At 65.1% G+C, this 19,084-nt stretch overlaps 1 protein-coding gene across 3 annotated transcripts; it reads left to right on the plus strand.

Annotated features, from left to right (window-relative positions):
* The first annotated feature begins 13 nt into the window (after nucleotides 1-13).
* ADSS1 (adenylosuccinate synthase 1) lies at nucleotides 14-18,577 on the plus strand. Of its 3 annotated transcripts, none has more exons than XM_036843953.1 (13): nucleotides 14-272; nucleotides 7,163-7,265; nucleotides 10,457-10,519; nucleotides 11,273-11,323; nucleotides 11,551-11,617; nucleotides 12,807-12,914; nucleotides 13,011-13,092; nucleotides 13,612-13,738; nucleotides 14,187-14,341; nucleotides 15,095-15,219; nucleotides 16,688-16,785; nucleotides 17,970-18,119; nucleotides 18,192-18,577. In XM_036843953.1, the coding sequence occupies exons 1-13, from the start codon at nucleotides 81-83 to the stop codon at nucleotides 18,242-18,244; spliced, it is 1,374 nt and encodes a 457-aa protein (XP_036699848.1). In that variant the 5' UTR covers nucleotides 14-80; the 3' UTR covers nucleotides 18,245-18,577. The 3 variants fall into 3 exon arrangements, with proteins under 3 accessions (XP_036699848.1, XP_036699847.1, XP_036699849.1); XM_036843952.1 differs by having other exon boundaries at nucleotides 26-272; nucleotides 17,970-18,090; XM_036843954.1 differs by lacking the exon at nucleotides 14-272 and adding an exon at nucleotides 6,480-7,074 and having other exon boundaries at nucleotides 18,192-18,574.
* Nucleotides 18,578-19,084: the final 507 nt, after the last annotated feature.

Raw genomic sequence — 19,084 nt, forward strand, 5'->3', positions numbered from 1 at the left:
GGCCGGTTCCTTTTAATGGCGCGGCGCACTGGTGCAGCGGGCTCTCGGGCGGCCCAGCGCAGCGGACGAGCCGAGCCAGCATGTCGGGGACCCGAGCCTCCAACGACCGGCCCCCCGCCGCAGGCGGCGTCAAGCGGGGGCGGCTGCAGCACGAGGCGGCGACCACCGGCTCCCGGGTGACCGTGGTGCTGGGCGCGCAGTGGGGGGACGAGGGCAAAGGCAAGGTGGTGGACCTGCTGGCCACGGACGCCGACATCATCAGCCGCTGCCAGGTGCGGGCCGGGCGCCGGGTCCCTCCCCCAGCGAGCCCCCCTCCCCTCCCCTCGGACCCAGACGGACCCTCTCCTCCCTGCCCTCCAGCCCTCCCGGGACACGCCTCTTGGACGCCTCCCCTCCCGGGACACCCTTCCCAGCCGCCACCCCCGCCCACTCACACGCACACACCACCCACTCACAACCCCCTGCCACTCATGGGAGCACACATTTCCCTCCCCCACTGCCTCCCCCAGGGACCCCGCCTTCCCCACCAGCCCCACCCCCCAGGGCAGTGGGCCAGGGGCAGAGCTATAAATACAAGTCGCTGAGTTGGGGACACCGGATCCTCAGGGGGTGGGGTGTGCCGTGGGTGTGACACTGGGCCCTGCAGTGTGGGGGGCAGGGACCCCAGCTGCCCAGTGGTTTGAGGGCCACGGAGACACCCTCCCTTCCTGGTTCTGTCTGGGCCTGGGACAGGGCTGGCTGACCACAAGGGGTCAGTGCACGCTGAGGAGGCTGAGCGCCCAGAGCCCAGAGTGGGAGCGAGCAAGGCCCCTGTGAGAGGGGTGGCCCTGGAGGGTCAGCCAAGCGGAGGCAGAGGCCAGGGCAGGACAGCGGGCCAGGTCCTGAAGGCAGGCAGAGCAGGCACAAGGGGGAGAGGGAGGAACCTCGGACTTACGGCCAGGGTGACCCAGGGGCTGGCAGTGCCAGCCCGGAGGCCGGACGCAAGCTCTGTCCCCGGAGGGCCCAGGGCGGGGCCTCTGCCGGCTGCGGGCTGCTCTCTGCACCCCGTCTGTCCTGACTGCCACCGGGCAGTCCCTTGGGGCCCCGTGCCATGCTTGCTGCTATGGGCTGACTTACAGCTCGGGGCGCAGAGGGGTCAGCTTTGGGGTGCGTGCATTGGCGCTGCCAGGGTTTGCAGCCACGGGCGGGAGTGCTGCCAAAAATGAGGAAGGGATGCCCTCTGAGCTCCTCCTCCCTGGCTCTGTGGCCTCATTCCTGAGCTCCCGCCAGGTGGCTTGGGGCTCGGCCGCCCGAGGGGAGCCCAACATTGCCGGGCTTGGGGAAGACGCTGCCATCTGGACCACTCCTGCCCGACGCAGACAGTGGGTTCCTGGAAAGTGCTTTCTGGGGTGGTGACAAGTCTCCCACCCTCTCTCTGCCCTAAGCCACGGCGAGCAAGTCCACTCCTCTCCCCTGGACCCTGCGGCCGGGCGCGTGGTCCATGCCCACTGCCCTCCCTCCCCAGCTCAGGGCATCCCCTCCTGGGGCCTGTCTGCTCCAGCAGTGATGCCCAGGGCCCTCCGTGTGACCTGCCAGCTCTGGTCAGCCTCGCCCACCCGCCTGTGGCCGTCTCCCCTCCTCGAAGTGACCTCGGGGCTTTGCAGGTACCCGTGAGAGCCCTCATCTTGAAGCCACCGGATGTCCTGGCTGTGGAGATGGTTCTGGAATGAGGCCCTCCCTGCTCTACCACCTGGGTCAGCAGGCCAGGCCCTGCCCTCTTCCGTCGCTGGACAGGACCAGCCAAGGGCAGAGCAGGCTGGAACCCCCCACCCACCTGGGGGGCCCCCTAGGCACCCTCTCCCCCACCCATATTCTCCAACTGACATCAGTACATTTCCACCTGCAGGCCTCTGCTCTGCAACATGTGGGAATAATTCCCAGCTGTCCTGGGAGCCCACTGTGGCTTCTCCTCTCCAGCCTCCAAACAAGCTGGTGAGGCGGAGCCTCAGAGAAGTTGAGCAGTTGGAATAAGCAGCACTTATGGGCCCTCACGTGTGCCACACCCGCATGCCAACAGCGCTAGGCATCAGGGGCTGGCACGGGGAGGGTCCAGCCCATGCTCCGGGAAGGCTGCTTTTACTTAGAGCGTGTAGGCGTGAAGCCCGGAGTCGTAGCCTTCACACCGCACCTTGACCCCAGGAGCTGGTCCGAGCTCGGGAGCGAGGGGCCAGGGCAGCTGGCGGTGGAGTCGCGTGCAGTGGGTGGGCTGGGCTGGGGCCCGTCTGGGTGGCTGCCCTGGTCCCCGGCTCTGGTCTTGCCTCTGCTCACCCTCTGCCACCAGCAGGCCTGTCTTCCGTCTTGGCTCTGGCACACGTGGGAAGCCCTTTGGTGGCCTTTGGCCACCTGGCTCACCTGGACTCACTTTCCGCCTGCCCAGAGGCGGCCTGGGGCCAGAGCCACCCATGCCCCCAGCTGCCATCCTCATTTCTTCCCATCTCAGGGGTTTGGGGCCTGTGGTCAGCAAGCACCCCAAGACCCCCAAGACCTTCCTTACGGTCCAGAGACTCAGGCCTTAGGCCCCTCCTGCTGTTTTCTTTGACTCTAGGACCCGTTTCCTGGCAGCCTCCCCTCTCCCTGAATAGAGGGTGTGCAGCCCTGCCCTTCACCACCAGCAGCCCTTCTGCAGCCTGGGTCCCCGGTCTGCCCCAGGGCTGGCTCCCTTCTCTCCTCATTCCCAGCCCAGCCCCTTGGGCTCAGGGATGGCCACGCAGCCTCCCCCTTTCCTCTCTCTGGTTCAGGTCCTGCCACGGCGCTGCTACGGAGACCCCAGAGCCCATCCGTTAGCGGCCTCCCCGCGCTGGCATCTCATGCTCTCTCGGCCGCTCGGGCTCCGCTCACTCCCTGGGAGTCCCCGCACCTCCGCTGGGCTCCGGCTTTCCATGTCTGCTGAGCGTCCTTCCTGCTGTTTGACGTTGCCCCCGCCGGCCCACCCCCCCATCCCCCGCCCCCCGCTGCCCCCTCACCCCCGCCCCTCCCCCCGCACCCCCCCGCACCCCCCACCCCCGCCTCCATGGTGTAGATAGGAGCCTAAGAGCCCACACACCTGGCCTGGCCGTCGGGCCTCGGTGCCAGCCCTCCTTCCATTCCCAGAGTTGCCTTCGTCAGGCTTTGGGCCCCCGCCCAGGACCCCGAGGCCTTCACGTGCACTGGGCAGGGTTTCAGATTCCCCTCCTTCCAAGGGCAGTAAGACGGCTCGGCACAAGGGCGCGGGCGGGTTTCCCTGGGGGAGCACCGGCAGTTCCCAGGGAGCTGTGGCGATGGGCACGGTGGTCTCACTCGTTGGGGGCCGCGTCCTGCGGCTTGTTGGTGCTCTGGGTCCACTCTCCCTGGGGGCGCGACTGAGAAATGCCTCACCTGGAGCCCCAGGCCAGTCCAGGAGCCTCCGATGGGGAGGGAGAGTAGGGAAAATTCCCGGTGGTGTTCCAGAAGCAGCCCCCCTTCCACGTGTACACCCTCCGATGACACCGGCCCCCCAGCAGTGGCTCCAGGGGGAGGGTCTCCGCAGGGTCGCCCAATCCCTCGTGGCTGTGGGAACGTCCACGTGGAGCCCACGCCCTCCTCCCTCCAGGCCTCACCCCAGTGCCTCATGGGACAGAGTAGCTCTGTTTGGGATGAGTGACTGAGTGGGTGAACGAATGAGCGGCAGGAGCCTACCAGCAGAGCAGACACGCAGGAGCTGGCGGCTGCCTGGGCGCGGGCACTCCGTGGTTTCACCCCGGCCCTGGTGGGGGTGGGGCAGTGCACAAGGGTCTCGAGCTGGAGAGCCGGCCCCTTGTGCGTGCTGTGCTGTGCGCGCCCCTGATAAAACCCGCAGCTCCTGCGCTGCCCAGAGGCCTCCGCCCCCCCCCCCACGGCCACACCCGGGGGCGCGGGAGCAGCTTCACAGCCTCTGAGACGCCGTCGCCCCACACTCAACCTCTCTGCTGTCTTTGTGCACTCTTGCCTGGCCCCCAGAGAGGGTGGGCTGGAAGGACACCTGCAGAGGCAAGCAGGGTCAGGGCTGGTCAGATTCCCCGGCGGGTTGGCCTTGGCCCCGTTGCTGCGTCCCTGAGCGCGAGAGCCCCCCTCTCTGAGATCCCTGCTGCCAGGGAGGCAGCTGGCAGGAGCATCCACCAGGGAGTCTGAGTGACCGGCCAGGCCACAGGGGTGGCTTCAGCATCCCTGGGGACTCAGAGCTGTGCCTGACCCGAAGGTGCATCACGGAGGGGAGAACCTGGAGGCTGGCAGAGCCCTGAGGGTCCCCCTGGGGCACAGGAGAGGGGCGAGGCCAGCTCCAGCTCACTCTTGCGGGGCCCCGGGCATGGAGCTTCCAGAACCTGCCCACCCAGGGACGGGGAGGCAGAGCACCACCCAGGAGCGAAGGCCCTGCAGAGGCAGCCGGGCTGGGCCTGGGACCTGGACCGGCTCCCCCTCCAAGTGGTTTTCCAAACCAGGCCCCGCATGGACTGCCGGCCCCCCGCCCAGCTCTCCCCGGGCCTGCAGGGCTGGAGCCTTAGGAGGGCAGGTGGGGTGTCCCTGCCCCGACCTCAGCCCCTGACTCCGTGCGGCCAGGAGCGGGCAGACGGGGGTCTCTCTGGGACGGTCACCTGGACCTCTGCAGAGCTGCTGGGGGTGCGCGCTGCGGGTCGGCAGACCCTGGGCCCAGCGTCCAGGGCTGGCTCACGCCCCTGGGAGTGGACTGCGGCCTGGTGCCTGGGCCCTGCAGCCGGCGGGGGTCACCTGCCGCCCACAGGCCCGCAGGGGCCTGCGCCTGTTCCTAGGCGCTGGTGTTTACCCCAAACAAATGTGGCGCGTGCCCAGGCCAGCTGGCGTTGGCACTGGGCACTTGAGAGCAGGGGAGGGAGGCGGGCCGTCTGGGCCCCCACCAAGGCAGGCAGGATGCGGCTGGGGGGGATGTCTGGCATACGGGGAGAGCATCTGCAAGCTGCCATCTGGTCTAGCCTGGGCTCTGCTGCAAACTCCCTTCTGGGGACCTCAGTTTCCCCATCTGTCAAAGGAGGCCATGCACCCTGGGCTGCCCCACCTACGGTGGGAAACCTGCCCCTGGGTGTGAACTCCGCAGAGAACCTCGTGTGAGGGGACTCACGGCACGTGTACCGAGGCAAGGGCAGAGCGAGGACCGGGGTCTCGGTGGGGGGGCACAGTTGACCCCCAAACCCGGGGCCCGTCAGTCACGGTGACTCAGATGGTCAAGGCTGAGCCCACCGCCCTACTCCCCGCCCCCCACACCTCGTCAGCATCAGCTCCCTTCCCTCCCACAGCCCCTCTGGGGTCCCTTCCCTGTCTCCCTCCGTGGCGGCCCCCCGGGTTCACCCCCCAGCACGGTCTGCATCCGAGCCCCCCGTGGCCTGACACCGCCTGCCCGCCCTTGCTCGCAGGGCACCCCCTCCTTGGCCCCCAGCCCCCCCGCGTCGTGCCCTTTGTCCTTCTGCTTCCCCTGTCATTTGTTCAGAGCCTGCGCTCAGTTCCCGCAGCCAACCACCTGGCTCGGGGCACCTGGGGAGGCGGCAGGCTGGCCTTCAGCCGTCGTCGGCCTTCGGGGGGCGGCTGAGCCGTGGGACCTGGCACCGTCGCGCAGCAGGGCCTCGGGGATGCACAGCAGGATCGCAGTGACCCCAGGAGTCAATTAGAGGCAAACCCACCCCAGTCCTCCAACCCCCGTGTCAGGCCAGACAGGCCTCCCTGCGTGCGTTTGACAAGCGGAACGCTAGGGTGTCTGGGGACCCCCGTGGAAGGGGCTTCTAGCTGGGCCGTGGTGGGACCGTCTGGCACAGATCGTGGCCAAGCCCCAGGGCGAGAGGGGTATTGTGGGTGAGGTTGGGCTCTGGCCCCGTTGCTTAAATTCCCCGGGGGTGCAGTGAGGTCCAGGAGGAAGAGGCCCTGGCCAGGTCTCCTGGCGCCTGCGCCCCCAGCCTGGGCCATTTCGGGGGGGGGGGGGCCGGGAGACGTGTGAGTTTCATCCATCCCCAGCCTGAGGAGCAGGTGCTCCTGGCGGGAGGAGGGCGCCCTCCTTCAGCCCTGCCTGGACGGGGCAAGGAGAGGCCTCGCATGGGGGGAGCCCCACCCTGCCGGGCCCTGCGGAGGGGGGCTGAAGCCCTCACAGCCAGCAGCCACGGCCCCCGCCACAAGGCTGGAGGACAGCGGGGCGTGGAGGGTGGAGGCCCAGCCGTGGAGAGCCTCCGCGGATAAGCGATAAGCATGTGCTTCTGCAGGAGATTCAGCCGGGAAGGTGGAGCTGGGCCGGGCTCCAAGGCTCTGGGGGCAGAGCGGGCCCCACAGGGCAGGCCCACAGCCTCTGGCGCCACCCGGAATGTGCCCCTCCCCAGGCCCTGCTCACTGGCTCTGGCGACCCACGTGCTGGGGCCCGCGCTGTCCGCTAGTGGCCGGAACTGGGACAGGAGGCCGGTGTCCCTCAAGGGCGGGGCCTTCCCATCCTCCCCAGACTCAGCCCCGCCAGCCTCAGAGTGGTTTTTCCCTCTTTATTCTTAGATGGGAGACACAGGCCCCAGGGAGGGTGCCTGCTGAGAGGGTGAGGGGCCCTGGCCCTGCTGGCCCGTGCCAGCACCCAGTCCCCTCACCCGGCCCCAGAAGGGCTGTGCTGCGTGGCCCACCCTCTGCTTCCCCAGAGCTCGGGCTGTGTGGCAGCAAGGGCCGTGGGGGCCTGAGTTTGCTCCCCGGGATGGTTGGGCCCCCTCATTCCTGCATCAGGGGACGGACCCCCAGAGGGACTCGTGGGCAGGGCAGGCAGGGCTCTGAGTGTGTCCGCACCAGCCAGCCTCCCTGGAGCATCAGCACGTGACGGTCCTGGGTGTGGGCCAGCCCCTCTCTTGGACCCAGTCCCCTGGCCAGGCCCCTTCACCCCGTCCCAGGAGCAGGGCCCTAACCCAGCACCCCAGACGTGCATCAGAGCCGACCACTGGACCAAACTCCCCAAGTCCAAGCATGGACGGCATCTCACACTCCTTGGGGGACAAGACCACCACCCTGGGCAGCCCAGAGGGGGCTCCTGAGCGCCTGCATTTAGAGCTGCCTGGAGTGAGGCCGGTTGCCGGGCAGGCCTTCCCAGGGTGGGTCCAAGCCCCCGGGCTCCTGGATGCTGAGCCAGTTTGTTTTCTGTTCCCAGGGGGGCAACAATGCTGGCCACACCGTGGTGGTAGACGGCAAGGAGTACGACTTCCACCTGCTGCCCAGCGGCATCATCAACACCAAGGCCATGTCCTTCATTGGTGAGTGCCCGCCCCGCCCCACCCCTGCCTGGGATCCTGAGTGTGTGAGCAGGAGAGACCTGGGACGTCATCCAGCCCGAGGGCCCGCTGTGAGGCCTGGACGCCGCCGGAGAGCTGGGCAGGACCCCCGCCCCCCCCACCCCGCCCTGCCCGCGTGAGGAGCAGGTGCTCCCGACCAGGAGGGAATGACCTGCTCAGCCGGGGCCTCGGCCCTGGGCCAGGAGGTTCCAGGCCCCAGCCTCAAGGGGCCGGGAGGTTCCAGGCCCCAGCCTCAAGGGGCCGGGAGGTTCCAGGCCCCAGCCTCAAGCGGGAGCCCTCGCAGAGGCCTCTGATGCGGGACCTGTCCTCAGAGCCCCTCCCAGAGCCCAGGACCCCACCCGGCCTGGGCCAGAGGGAGGGAGAGTGCAGGAGGCTCCGCTGAGGGCTCAGACTCCCGCAGCGCGTGTGTACAGGCCTGTGTGCCTGTGTATGAGTGAGCGCACGTGCGAGTGTGCATGTGTATGAGTCTGCGGGCGTAGGTGCATGAGTGTGAGCGTGTGCGTGCGTGCAGGTATTGTGTGTGTGTGCTCTCGTGCATGTCCTTAAGTGAGCGTGCGAGCGGCTCGGGCCTGGCTCCCTGCTGCGTGGCTGGAGCCGGGTCTGTGCCTGGAGCCGGGTCTGTGCCGGAAGCTGTTCCTGGCCTGCTCGGGCCCCTCTGCGGTCGCCTCCCCTCGGCCCTTCCCATTGCCTTCTGCTGCCCACCCCACCGTGGGACACGCTCTGGCAGCTTCTGGTACTTTTCCTTCTGGCTCTTTCCACGACTTGGCAGGCCCACACTCGTGACTTATCTGCCCCGCCCTCTCCCTGGCTGGGAAGCCGGGAAGCAGGGGTGGCGCGGCAGGTGTGTGCCCGGTGGTGGCAGGGGGTCTGCCCCTGCGCGTGAGCCCAGGGACACGGCGGCGGACGGGCCGCAGGGGCAGTGGGCAGTCCGGCTGAGCAGGAGGAAAGGGTCTCCCAGAGCCTCCTCCGTGGGCGCGGACCGGGCCCCAGCAGTGGGTGAGGACGGGGCAACGAGGACGCCAGCTCACCCGGGACCCCACGCCCAGGGGCTGGGGCTTTGCTGCAGGAAGCTTGTCAGCGCCAGCCTCGGTTGCTGGGCCCCGGGCCCCTCTGGGAGGGAAACGAGGCCAAGGAGGCACCGCTCGGCCAGGGGGCGCTCTGCCCGGTCTCCGAGGAGCTGGGGGTGGGTGGGGGCCGGCGGTCACCGGGGAGCATGGGCAGGGGCTCAGCTCGGCGGTCAGCGGGCCAGACGGCGACGGCGGCGGGAAGCCCCTTCGCAAGGGCAGAACGAGCTGGCACTCACACAGCTGCCCCCCCAGCCCGGGTCACTCCCCCAGGCCCTGCCACGTGGCCATTTCAGGACTCGTGGCATTTAGGTGACCTTTTGTGCTCGGGGTGGCTTGCACCGTCTCTGAGTCACTCCTGTCTGGACCCACGTCCCATCTCCCTCGGCCAGTCCCAGTGCTCAGGGGACGGGCTCCTCCCAGGAGGGCAGCGGGGGTCCTGCCCAGCTGGTTTTGGTCTTAGAGGGAGGGGCCAGCGTTGGCTTTAGCCTGGGCCCACGGTGACCTCGTGACGTCGGTGAGCCCCTTCCCCTTCCTCCCCTGGCCTCAACCTCCACCCTCTGTAGACCCTACTTCGGTTTTACGTGGATGGGGAAGCGTGGCTCCCCCAGGGCCCTGCTTGGGTCCCAGGAACGGCTGGAGGCTGCATTTCTCCGCACCTCCTGCTTTCCCATTTCCATGCCACTTAAATAAAACACAACAGCTTTACTGAGGTATAATTTACGTACCGTGAAGTTCACCCCTGTGAGGGTACGATTGTACATCCATCACGATTCAGTTCTAGAATATTTTCTTCCCCCTGAGGAGTTTCCCCTCCCCCCTCCCACCCCACCCCCGACAACCACTGATCTGCTGTCTCTGTAAATGCTTCATGATGGCTTTTGTTTTGCTTTGACCGTTTTCTTTATTGTGATAAAATGTACATAATATAAATTTACCACCTTAGCCATTTTTAACTGTACAGTTCGGTAGCATTAAGTACATTCACGTTGTTGTGCAGCCTTCACCACCATCTGTCTGCAGAACTGTGTCATCTCCCTAAACAGAAACTCTGTCCTCATTAAATACTCACTCCCCCTTTCCCCCTCCAGCCCCTGCCCCCAGCATCCTACTTTCTGTCTCCACGAGTTTGACTTCTCTATGGACCTCATACACGGGGATCATACAAAATGTGTCCTTCAGCGTCTGGCTTATTTCACTTTATATAGTGTCCTCGAGGTTCATCCATGTTGCCACCTGTGTCAGAGTTTCCTTCCTTTTTAAGGCTGGATAATATCCCATCATGTGGATGAACCACATCCTTCTGTTGATGGACGCCTGGGTTGCTTCCCCACCTTAGCTATTTTGAACAATGCTGCAATGAACATGGGAGCACGAATTTCATGCTGTTTTTGTTTTTATTTATTTATTTTAAAAATAGGCTATTTTATTTTATTTTTTAAATTAACTTATTTATTTGTTTTTGGCTGCCTTGGGTCTTCATTGCTGTGCGCGGGCTTCCTGTAGTTGCGGCAAGCGGGGGCTACTCTTCACTGCGGAGCGAGGGCTCTAGGCACGCGGGCTTCAGCAGTTGTGGCGCACGGGCTCTAGAGCGCAGGCTCAGTAGTTGTGGTGCGTGGGCTCAGTAGTTGTGACTTGCAGGCTCTAGAGCACAGGCTCAGTAGTTGTGTCTCGTGGGCTCTAGAGCACAGGCTCAGTAGCTGTGGTGCACGGGCTTAGTTGCTCCGCGGCATGTGGGATCTTCCCGGACCAGGGCTCGAACTCGAGTCCCCTGCATTGGCAGGCGGATTCTTAACCATTAGGCCACCAGGGAAGTCCCTGTTTTTGTTTTTAGATTTTTTTTTTTAATGTGGACCACTTTTAAAGTCTTTATTGAATTTGCTAACAGTATTGCTTCTGTTTTATGTTTTGGTTTTTTGGTCATGAAGCATGTGGGATCTTAGCTCCCCGACCAGGGATTGAACCCGCACCCCCTGCTTTGGAAGGTGAAGTCTTAACCGCTGGACAGCCAGGGAAGTCCCTGTGCTGTTTTAAACGTAAGTCCCCCGCGTCCGTGATCCGATTCAGTCTTGTGTCTGTGTGTTGCAGGCAACGGAGTGGTTGTCCACTTACCAGGCTTGTTCGAAGAAGCAGAAAAGAATGAGAAGAAAGGTAGGTCCGTGTCCCCGCAGACCCGCCCCGCCCAGGACACGTGCACGTTCCCAGCGGCCAAGTTGCCGGGTGGCTCGCCATGTGGTTTCTCCCGAGGGCGGCGGCAGGTGGGCAGGTGGGGCGGCCTCCACGGCTGGCGCCCTGCCTGGGCCTGCAGGCTCTGCGTGTGCAGGAAGCCGGGGGCGGGCAGTCCAGAGGCCCCAAACTCTGGCTTCAGGCCACAGCCTCAGTGTCGCAGGGGAGCTTTCATGCCACTGGGGACAGGTGGCACTGTCCAGGAAGGAGCCCTGGAACCTGGAAGGTGACCCTGATGTCCGGCTGAGGCTGGGGACCGTTGGGCCGACCATGCGAGCAGGGAAGAATGTGGTCCCTGGGGGCTGTTCAGGGGCAGGAGGCTGGCAGGCAGTGACCGAGGCCACCAGCCAGGCATCTGGGCAGGTGGGACCCCAGTGGTTGTTCAGAGGCAAGCTGATGACACCGCAGCCCTGCAATGCCGTGGAGGAAGCGTAGCCTGGGCCTCAGGGCTCAGTGCAGGCGTGGAAAGAGCGAGTGGGACCCTGGCCCTGGGACGCGGGCACCAGCAGGTGCCGGGACGGAGACCCCACAGGGAGACAGGCTCGCCCGTGGGGACGTGGGTGGACGTCCCCGGGGGAGGGCCCAGGACCCCCCCCCAGAGAGGCCACCATGGGGAGGGCCCGCCACTAACTGGAGGTGACTTTGTGGCCCGTGGCCGACCACGTGCCGTGTCCGCAGGCCTGAAGGACTGGGAGAAGAGGCTCATTATCTCTGACCGGGCCCACCTCGGTGAGTCTCAGGCCCTCCCTGCCCACCTGTGAGTGACGCCCCCATCCCCACCATGGCCTGGGGCTCCCCCAGGCCTTCTCCAAGGGCTTCCGGGGGTACCAGGTCGGGATCACTGCCCCCACTGGCAGATGGGGAGATTGAGGCCCGGGGGACCCCAGTGCGTCCCCGGAGGCCCTGTAACCGTCTGTCTCTCCCGCTCGTGGTGCCCCCGCCGGCCCGGCCGGCAGTGTTCGATTTTCACCAGGCGGTGGATGGGCTCCAGGAGGTGCAGAGGCAGGCCCAGGAGGGCAAGAAGTGAGTAGTGCGTGCGCTCCGCGCGTGGCCCTCGAGTCCACGGATGGAGAGCTGGGGGCGTGTGGGGTGGGGAACGTGCGTCCACCCGAAGCCCCCGAGGACGGTGCCCGTCGGTCCACCCCAGGCCTCCCTGGCCCTGAAGCCCAAGCGAGCCGCCTCTCCCCGGGGCCGCGCCGTCCTCCCCGGCTGCCACCCCGCGGAGCGCCCGTGCTGTCTGTCGCCTGCTGCGCCCCCGCCCCTGCTGGGATCGCAAGCCAGCCTCGACCACAGCTCCGTCACGGCACCCGTCCTGCCCACCAGCTCTCGGTGGTCGTTCACTGGCTCTCCAGGGGTGTTTATTAGAAGGTGCCGGGGACGGTTCTCAAAGCCGGGCAGGGATGCGGCAGACCAGAGGACTGCCTCTCACACACACGTGCACACGTGCCTGCACTGCCCACGTTCACTCTGCACACGCTTGTCCACAGGTGCACACGCACGTACACGCGCATGTACCGCACACATCCACACACACACACGCCAGTGCACGCATGTCTGCACACAGATGTGCGTGCACCACATGCCCTCACACGCGACACACGCTCATACACAGGCACACGTATGTGCGCACGTGTATGCGCTGCACACATTCACACGCTGCACGTGCTCATACACAGGTGCGCACACGCTCCCATAGGAGCACGTGCACTCACACACGCGCACGCGCACACACGGGGCTTGGCCACACGCAGGTGGCAGTGCTGAGCCTGGCTGGGCTGTGGCGGGCACAGCGTACAGGCTGGGCACAGCTGGGCTCCACGCCCGGAGCAGCAGCCTCCGTGCCAGGCGAGAGGGAAGCCAGGGCAGAAGGCAGACGGGCCGGGGAGGGCACCACTGGGCACTGGGCCTCAGAGGGGGTGTAGGGGAGGGTCAGGGCTGGGACTCAGTCAGACCCGGGTGCCACCACCGCAGCCCCGGGTCCCTGGAAGCTGGCCACGTGAGGTTTCCCGTGGTTCTCATGGCCGTCCCAGACTCCCGGGTGCTGCTGCTGGGAGGGACCCTCAGATGTCACCCAGCTCGACCTTGATTTATGGGGCTGGAAACTGAGGCCTGAGGGGCTGGCCGGGGAACCCGCGTTCCCAGGCTCCGCCCCCAGGCCCCAGGCAGGCTGGCCTGGGCGACCCGAGCTCACAGCCTGTGGCCTGTCTTTTAGCATCGGCACCACCAGGAAGGGGATTGGACCGGCCTACTCGTCCAAAGCGGCCCGCACGGGCCTCCGCATCTGTGACCTCCTGTCGGACTTCGACGAATTCTCCACTCGGTACCTGACCTGTCCGTGACCCCAGGGGAGCCTGGCCAGGGAGGTGGGCGCAGGGCTCCAGGGGGCCGGGGGTCTCAGTCATTGTCGCTTCTGCAGATTCAAGAACCTGGCCCATCAGCACCAGTCCATGTTCCCCACTTTGGAAATAGATGTTGAAGGTCAACTCAAAAAGCTCAAGGTAGAGCTGGGTGCCTCGGAATCAGGGCAGACCCCACCGAGGGTCCGTGTCCCACCCGACTGCCCGTGCACATTCGTGCAGTGCACCTGTCGCGGGGCATTATCACAGGGTGCCTGGGCTTGGGGACTGCGGGCCTCCCAGGGGAACCCCCTGGCCAGCCGTGCTCACGGTGGTCTTCTCAGGAGGCCGGGGGCTCACCTGCTGGCCTGGCCCCTTGCCTCCTCTCTGAGGAAATTGCCCCAGATGTGCTGGGGGACGGAGGCCAACGCTGTCTGTCTGGGGCAGGAGCAGGCGGGAGACAGGACGATGTCAGCGCAGAGCCCTTCTGGAAGTTTCCAGGGCTGGGACCCCAGCTCCTCCAGCCTTGTCTGGGGCTGTAAATGTGACAGGGCGGGACGAGCGGGGATATTTGCAGATCGAGCCCCTCGCTGGGCGGGAATTTGCTGGAAAAGAGAGGCTGTGGGGAGGAGGCCAGAGCTGGGTGGACACCCTAGTTCCTGCATCCCCCCCTTCCCCCAGGGCTTCGTTGAGCGGATCCGACCCATGGTCCGAGACGGCGTTTACTTCATGTACGAGGCGCTCCACGGCGCCCCCAAGAAAATCCTCGTGGAAGGCGCCAACGCAGCCCTCCTCGACATTGACTTCGGTACGCCCCGGCCGCGTCCCCACAAACCCCGCCTTTCAGAGACAGGCGTGGTGCGGCCTCCCTCCATGGCCACGCTGCCGGCCGTGCCCAGGAAACGTACCGCCCTCGTCTCCCTAACTTCAGCCGAGAGGGGAGAAGTGAGAAGCTGGGCTGGAGGTGCGGGAGGGAGGGCGAGAGAGACCGGTGGGGCCCCAGCTGCCCCACGTGGGCCTCCGTCCACCCTATCGCCGACGCAGGGACACACCAGCACCGAGGCCGCAAGGCGCGGGCAGGGGAGGCACGCACCGTCCAAACCCGAGCGACCCTCCCCCTCCCCTCCCCCACAGCTCACACCCACTGCGCCCTGTGCCGGCCACGCCCCCGGGAGGGTCCCCCTGGAGACCCTGCCGAGGGGGACCCCTGGGCCCAGGCGATCTGCGGGCTGGTGGCCTAACTGGCTGTCTCGCAGGGACCTACCCCTTTGTGACGTCATCCAACTGCACGGTGGGCGGCGTGTGCACCGGCCTGGGCATCCCCCCCCAGAACATAGGCGAGGTCTACGGCGTGGTGAAGGCCTACACCACACGCGTGGGCATCGGCGCCTTCCCCACCGAGCAGATCAACGTGAGTCCCCAGCCCCACGGGACCGCGTGGGCACCTGGGGGAGGGGCCTGGGGAGGCTAGCGAGACGCAGGAGGCTGCCCCTCCAGCCCCGTCCCGCGCCGTGGCCGTGGCCGTGGCCGTGGCCGTGCACAGTGGAGCCCCTCGGCTCGGGAAGGGCACCGAGAGCTGTCTCTCTGCTCCATCCTCGGGGGCACAGGCCACCTTCGTCCTTGGGGGCCTGAGCCCGCTTGGGTTTTGGTCTCAGCCAAGCTAGAGCAGGACCAGAAGCACCGCCCCCGTCCCGCCCAGCAGACTGCTCTCCAGCCTCGTGGGTGTTTCTGGAAGCTCAGGACACCGCCGGCCTTCCTCTCACCTGGCCTGTGCCCTCATGGCCGGCGAGCACCCGAGACTCTTGTCCTGGGCAGATGTCTGAGAGCCAGAGTGGGAAGGGGCTTGAATGAGGCGCAAGGATAGGGATAGGAACCCCTGAGAAATAAACACACACATCTGCCCGAGGCTCAGCTGCAGGGCCAGGTCAATCCACCCTCACCTGCCCACGAGGCCCAGAAGGAGGCGCTGGTCGGCGCGGCCCAACTTGTGGGGGCCTCAGCTGGGGCAGGTGTGCCAGGGACCAGGGAAGCAGGCGTGAGGAGGGGGTGATCGTCAGGGGCTGCAGGAGGGTCGGAGGGGAGGGCAGAGGAAATCGTGAGTGCCAGGCAGCCGGGCACAGGCTCCCTTTCCCATGGCACTGGGGCCCTCTCTGTCCCCATGCAGGAAATCGGGGACCTGCTGCAGAGCCGCGGCCATGAGTGGGGTGTGACCACGGGCAGGAAGAGACGCTGTGGCTGGCTGGACCTGATGATCCTCAGATATGCCCACATGGTCAACGGATTCACTGCGTAAGTGGCACTCCTGGCACGTCTGCTACTGAGCCCACCCGGGTGCCCGTCCACCCCGGGGTCCGTCCCTGAGTCCCCAGACACCATGGGAGCAGGGAAGCTGGGCATCGGGGCTCAGGGCCACCGTCTCCCCACGCAGGGTGATGTCACCCGAGGGAGACCCTTCTCCACGGCGAGGCCACAGTGGGGTGACGTGGAGGCCCATGCAGGGCACCTTGGAGCTGGCCCTGTGGCCAGCCCTGCATCTGCTCCTGAGCACAGACAGGGCTGGGGCTCCGCCCACGAGCTGTGCCAGCAGCAAACGCCATCACTTCAGTTCCCCCAAACCCCCAGAGTGACACTGGGCTCCTAAGAAGGGGGCAGAACAAACCCCCAGCAGGAGAGGCCACGCTTGAAGCTCGCGAGACCCCGCAGAGAGGCAGCAGTGGGGACGCAGCCTGCGCCGGTCCTGGAGAGTGGCCGGCCGGGTTTACAGCCCCTCCGGGGCCTCCGCAGGTCCCCCCGCTCTGGAGCCCCGGTCTGCAAGGCTGTGGACAGGATGATGACCCCGAGGGTGCCGGGAGCAGGAGCCCCCCTCCTCTGGAAGCGGCATCCCCCTTGGGGGCAGGGCGGGCCCCCCACAGGGCCCCCGAGACCGACCAGGCAGCCGGGCTGCTCTTGGTGACGGTTGTGGTTCCGGCGGCTCAGACCTTGCCCTGGGAAATGAGGGGCTTCGTGCGAACGGAGGACTTGCTGCTCCCTCCCCGGAAAGATGGGCCAGGGTGCGAGGTGCACGCTTGTCACAGCGCACGGCCCACGAGTTAACCACAGCTGCGCTCGGTGTGTGTGGGCCGTCCGTCCGCGGGAGGCACAGGGACGAAGTGGCCGAGGACACGGTGTCCAAGGTCCCCGGCCCGCAGTCCTTGTGTGCAAAACGGGGAGATGCAGCCTCCCGGGGCCCCGAGGGTAATGGCCCAGCCCAGGGCAGGGCAGTGGCGCCGCGCACGGTGGCCCACGTGGGCTCGGGAAGCCCAGGGACACCCACCCAGAGGCCCTTGAAGCCTGGCCATGCAGAGATGAGAAAAGGAAGGGGAGAAACTTGCATGAAGCCCGGGCTCCCTGGCCCCGGGCGGACGGTGTGGGAGACCCTCAGGGGTGGACGACGTCGAGGGCACCGGTGGTCTCGGCCCAGGCTCGGGGTCTCCCGGGTCAGAGGGGCGTGGACGGGCACAAGGCTCACATGCCCAGACCCTCAACGCAGCCGTGAGAAGGGCAGAAAGGACAAAGCTGCCAGATCGGGGTCCCCATGGGGTGCTCAGGGCCAGGCGGGCCGGGCGGCTGGAGCTGGGTTCCAGCCTGGCCATAGGCGGCCTTTTCCATCCTCCTCTCGATTCCTGGGAAGTAGAGGAGAAGCGAGGGGTGGAGCCCAGACAGGAGAAATGACAGCGTAGCTGACTGCTACTCGGCTTCTCGCTGTGGTTTTGGACAGGCTGGCCTTAACGAAGCTGGACATCCTGGACGCCCTGGACGAGATTAAAGTCGGCGTCGCGTACAAGCTCAGCGGGAAGCGGATCCCCTACTTCCCAGGTGCGAGCACGGAGGCTTTCCTGTCCTTGGCCTGTCTCGCAGGACCTGGGAAGAGACGTGACCCGTGGTTTCTGGGGCGAGGGGACAGGGTGTATGTGTTGAACACGCGGGGTGAGTGCATGTCTGGAAGACTCATCCCGATTCTGTCTGTGGCAGGTTCTCACCCCGATGGGAGGCCTGGCCGGGCCTCAGGGCAGTTGCCAGGCATCCATGGTCTGGGAAGGGCTCAGAGAGACTCAGAGGGACCGGCCTGACTCCGGGACCCTGGGGGACCCTCAGGTGCCTGGGGTCAAGGCCCACCTCCCGGGAGCTGGGGACTCACCTGAAATAGCCGACGTCAGGTCTGGACGCTCAAAGCTCTGGGCAAATAGGAAGACGACTTTGACCTAAGAAAAGATACATTTTTGGTTAGACTCTTTAAGGTCCTAACTGGAGTTTCTGTGACCAAGGAAGCATCCTTTCTTTTAAAAAGCATAAAGGCAGTGCTGTTTTCCTGGTGTCACAGTTACTTGTGCGTCTGCACTGGGGTCACGTGACCCCACCCTCACCGGTGGCCATGGGTGAGCTGCCCTCCACTGCCCCACCCCCAGCACGTGTGTACACCCGCCAGCACCGGCGGCTGTGGGAGCCCCCTGCGTCCTCTCGGCCAGTGTGCCCCAGGCCTACTGACCCTGAACTTCGAGAGGGCGCAGCAGGATTGTGGTGTGACCCCAGGGGAGCATTCGAACTTGGAGCGCATCCAGGGCCCTTGCAGTGGACGGCTCCTTGCAGCATCTTCTGACGATAAGGGGTGGTTGGTGTCTGCTGTAGCCCCGGAGTCCCCGCCAGGTGGGGTCCCTGCCCTGAGGAGGGGGATATAGATCCTTTAGGACCTCTTGACACTTCAGGACCCTCGATTCCCTGAGAATTTCCAAGCAGGGGCCTTGGAGTTCCTCTGATGATCGCTGGGGACGTTGCAGCAGAGCGCGTAGTGAATCCGTGTCCAGGGTGGCGTGTCGCCTGGGCTGGAAGGGGTACAGCCAGTGTCCGAGAACCACCCCCACCCCCTGAGTAAACCAAGCAGGGCGGCTTGCCTTCCCCGCCTCTGAGCCCTGGGGCAAGCGGACCCCAGGCTGGGGGTCCCGGGCCCATGGCCGAGCAACTGTCCGCAGCACGTGGTTCACCCCCGCCCTGCGTGTCCCCAGCCAACCAGGAGATTCTGCAGAAGGTGGAGGTGGAGTATGAGACGCTGCCTGGGTGGAAGGCGGACACTACGGGCGCCAGGAAGTGGGAGGACCTGCCCCCGCACGCCCAGAGCTATATCCGGTTTGTGGAGAACCACGTTGGAGTGGCAGGTGGGTGCCCTGAGCCCTGGCTGCCCCCTCAGCCTGCCGCGCCCTGGGCTGAACCTCCCCTTTCCCTTTCAGTGAAATGGGTTGGTGTTGGCAAATCCAGAGATTCGATGATCCAGCTGTTTTAGACAAAGACAGAGCTGATCCCGGCAGGCCACGTCCACGCCAGCAGCCACAGTAGTGTTCTTTCCCCAGCCAGCAAAAACAACGCCGTAAACAAAGAGATTTGAAAACTATTTTCTGTACTTTTATATTTCGCTTTAAGCCTTCAGCTCCACCCACTGATTTCTACAACAACTTGAAACATCTGAAAACCAGTGTTGGGTACATTTTTTAAAATCCCGCTATTTCAAATGAGCCGAAGCGCTCAAAACAGAGACCTTTTATGGCACGTGAATTGTCACATGGTTGTATGCCCGGTTGGAGCCATTTAGTAATAAACAAATCCGACAGCCGCTGAACGGTAGTGAGCAGTGCATGTTTTGTTCTGACTTGGTCGTCGTCGTTTTGACTTTTAAACTCTGGAAGGCGCCACTTTGCCGCATCAGCAGTCTGGGTGACACACATTTTCTTTTGTTTTTTAATAAATTTATTTATTTATTTTTGGCTGCGTTGGGTCTTCGTTGCTGTGCGCGGGATTCCTCTAGTTGCGGCGAGCGGGGGCTACTCTTCGTTGTGGTGCGCAGGCTTCTCATTGCGGTGGCTTCTTTTGTTGTGGAGCATGGGCTCTAGGCGCGCGGGTTCAGTAGTTGTGGCACGCGGGCTCAGTAGTTGTGGCTCACGGGCTTAGTTGCTCCGCGGCATGTGGGATCTTCCCAGACCAGGGCTCGAACCCGTGTCCCCTGCATTGGCAGGCGGATTCTTAACCACTGCGCCACCAGGGAAGCCCTGACACACATTTTTGTGTCACGAAGCCAAGCCATGAGTTTGCTCAGACCACAAAATGCAACCAGCCCAGGGAAGAGAGA

This window comes from Balaenoptera musculus, chromosome 2, assembly GCF_009873245.2.
Source record: "Balaenoptera musculus isolate JJ_BM4_2016_0621 chromosome 2, mBalMus1.pri.v3, whole genome shotgun sequence".
Taxonomy (NCBI): domain Eukaryota; kingdom Metazoa; phylum Chordata; class Mammalia; order Artiodactyla; family Balaenopteridae; genus Balaenoptera; species Balaenoptera musculus.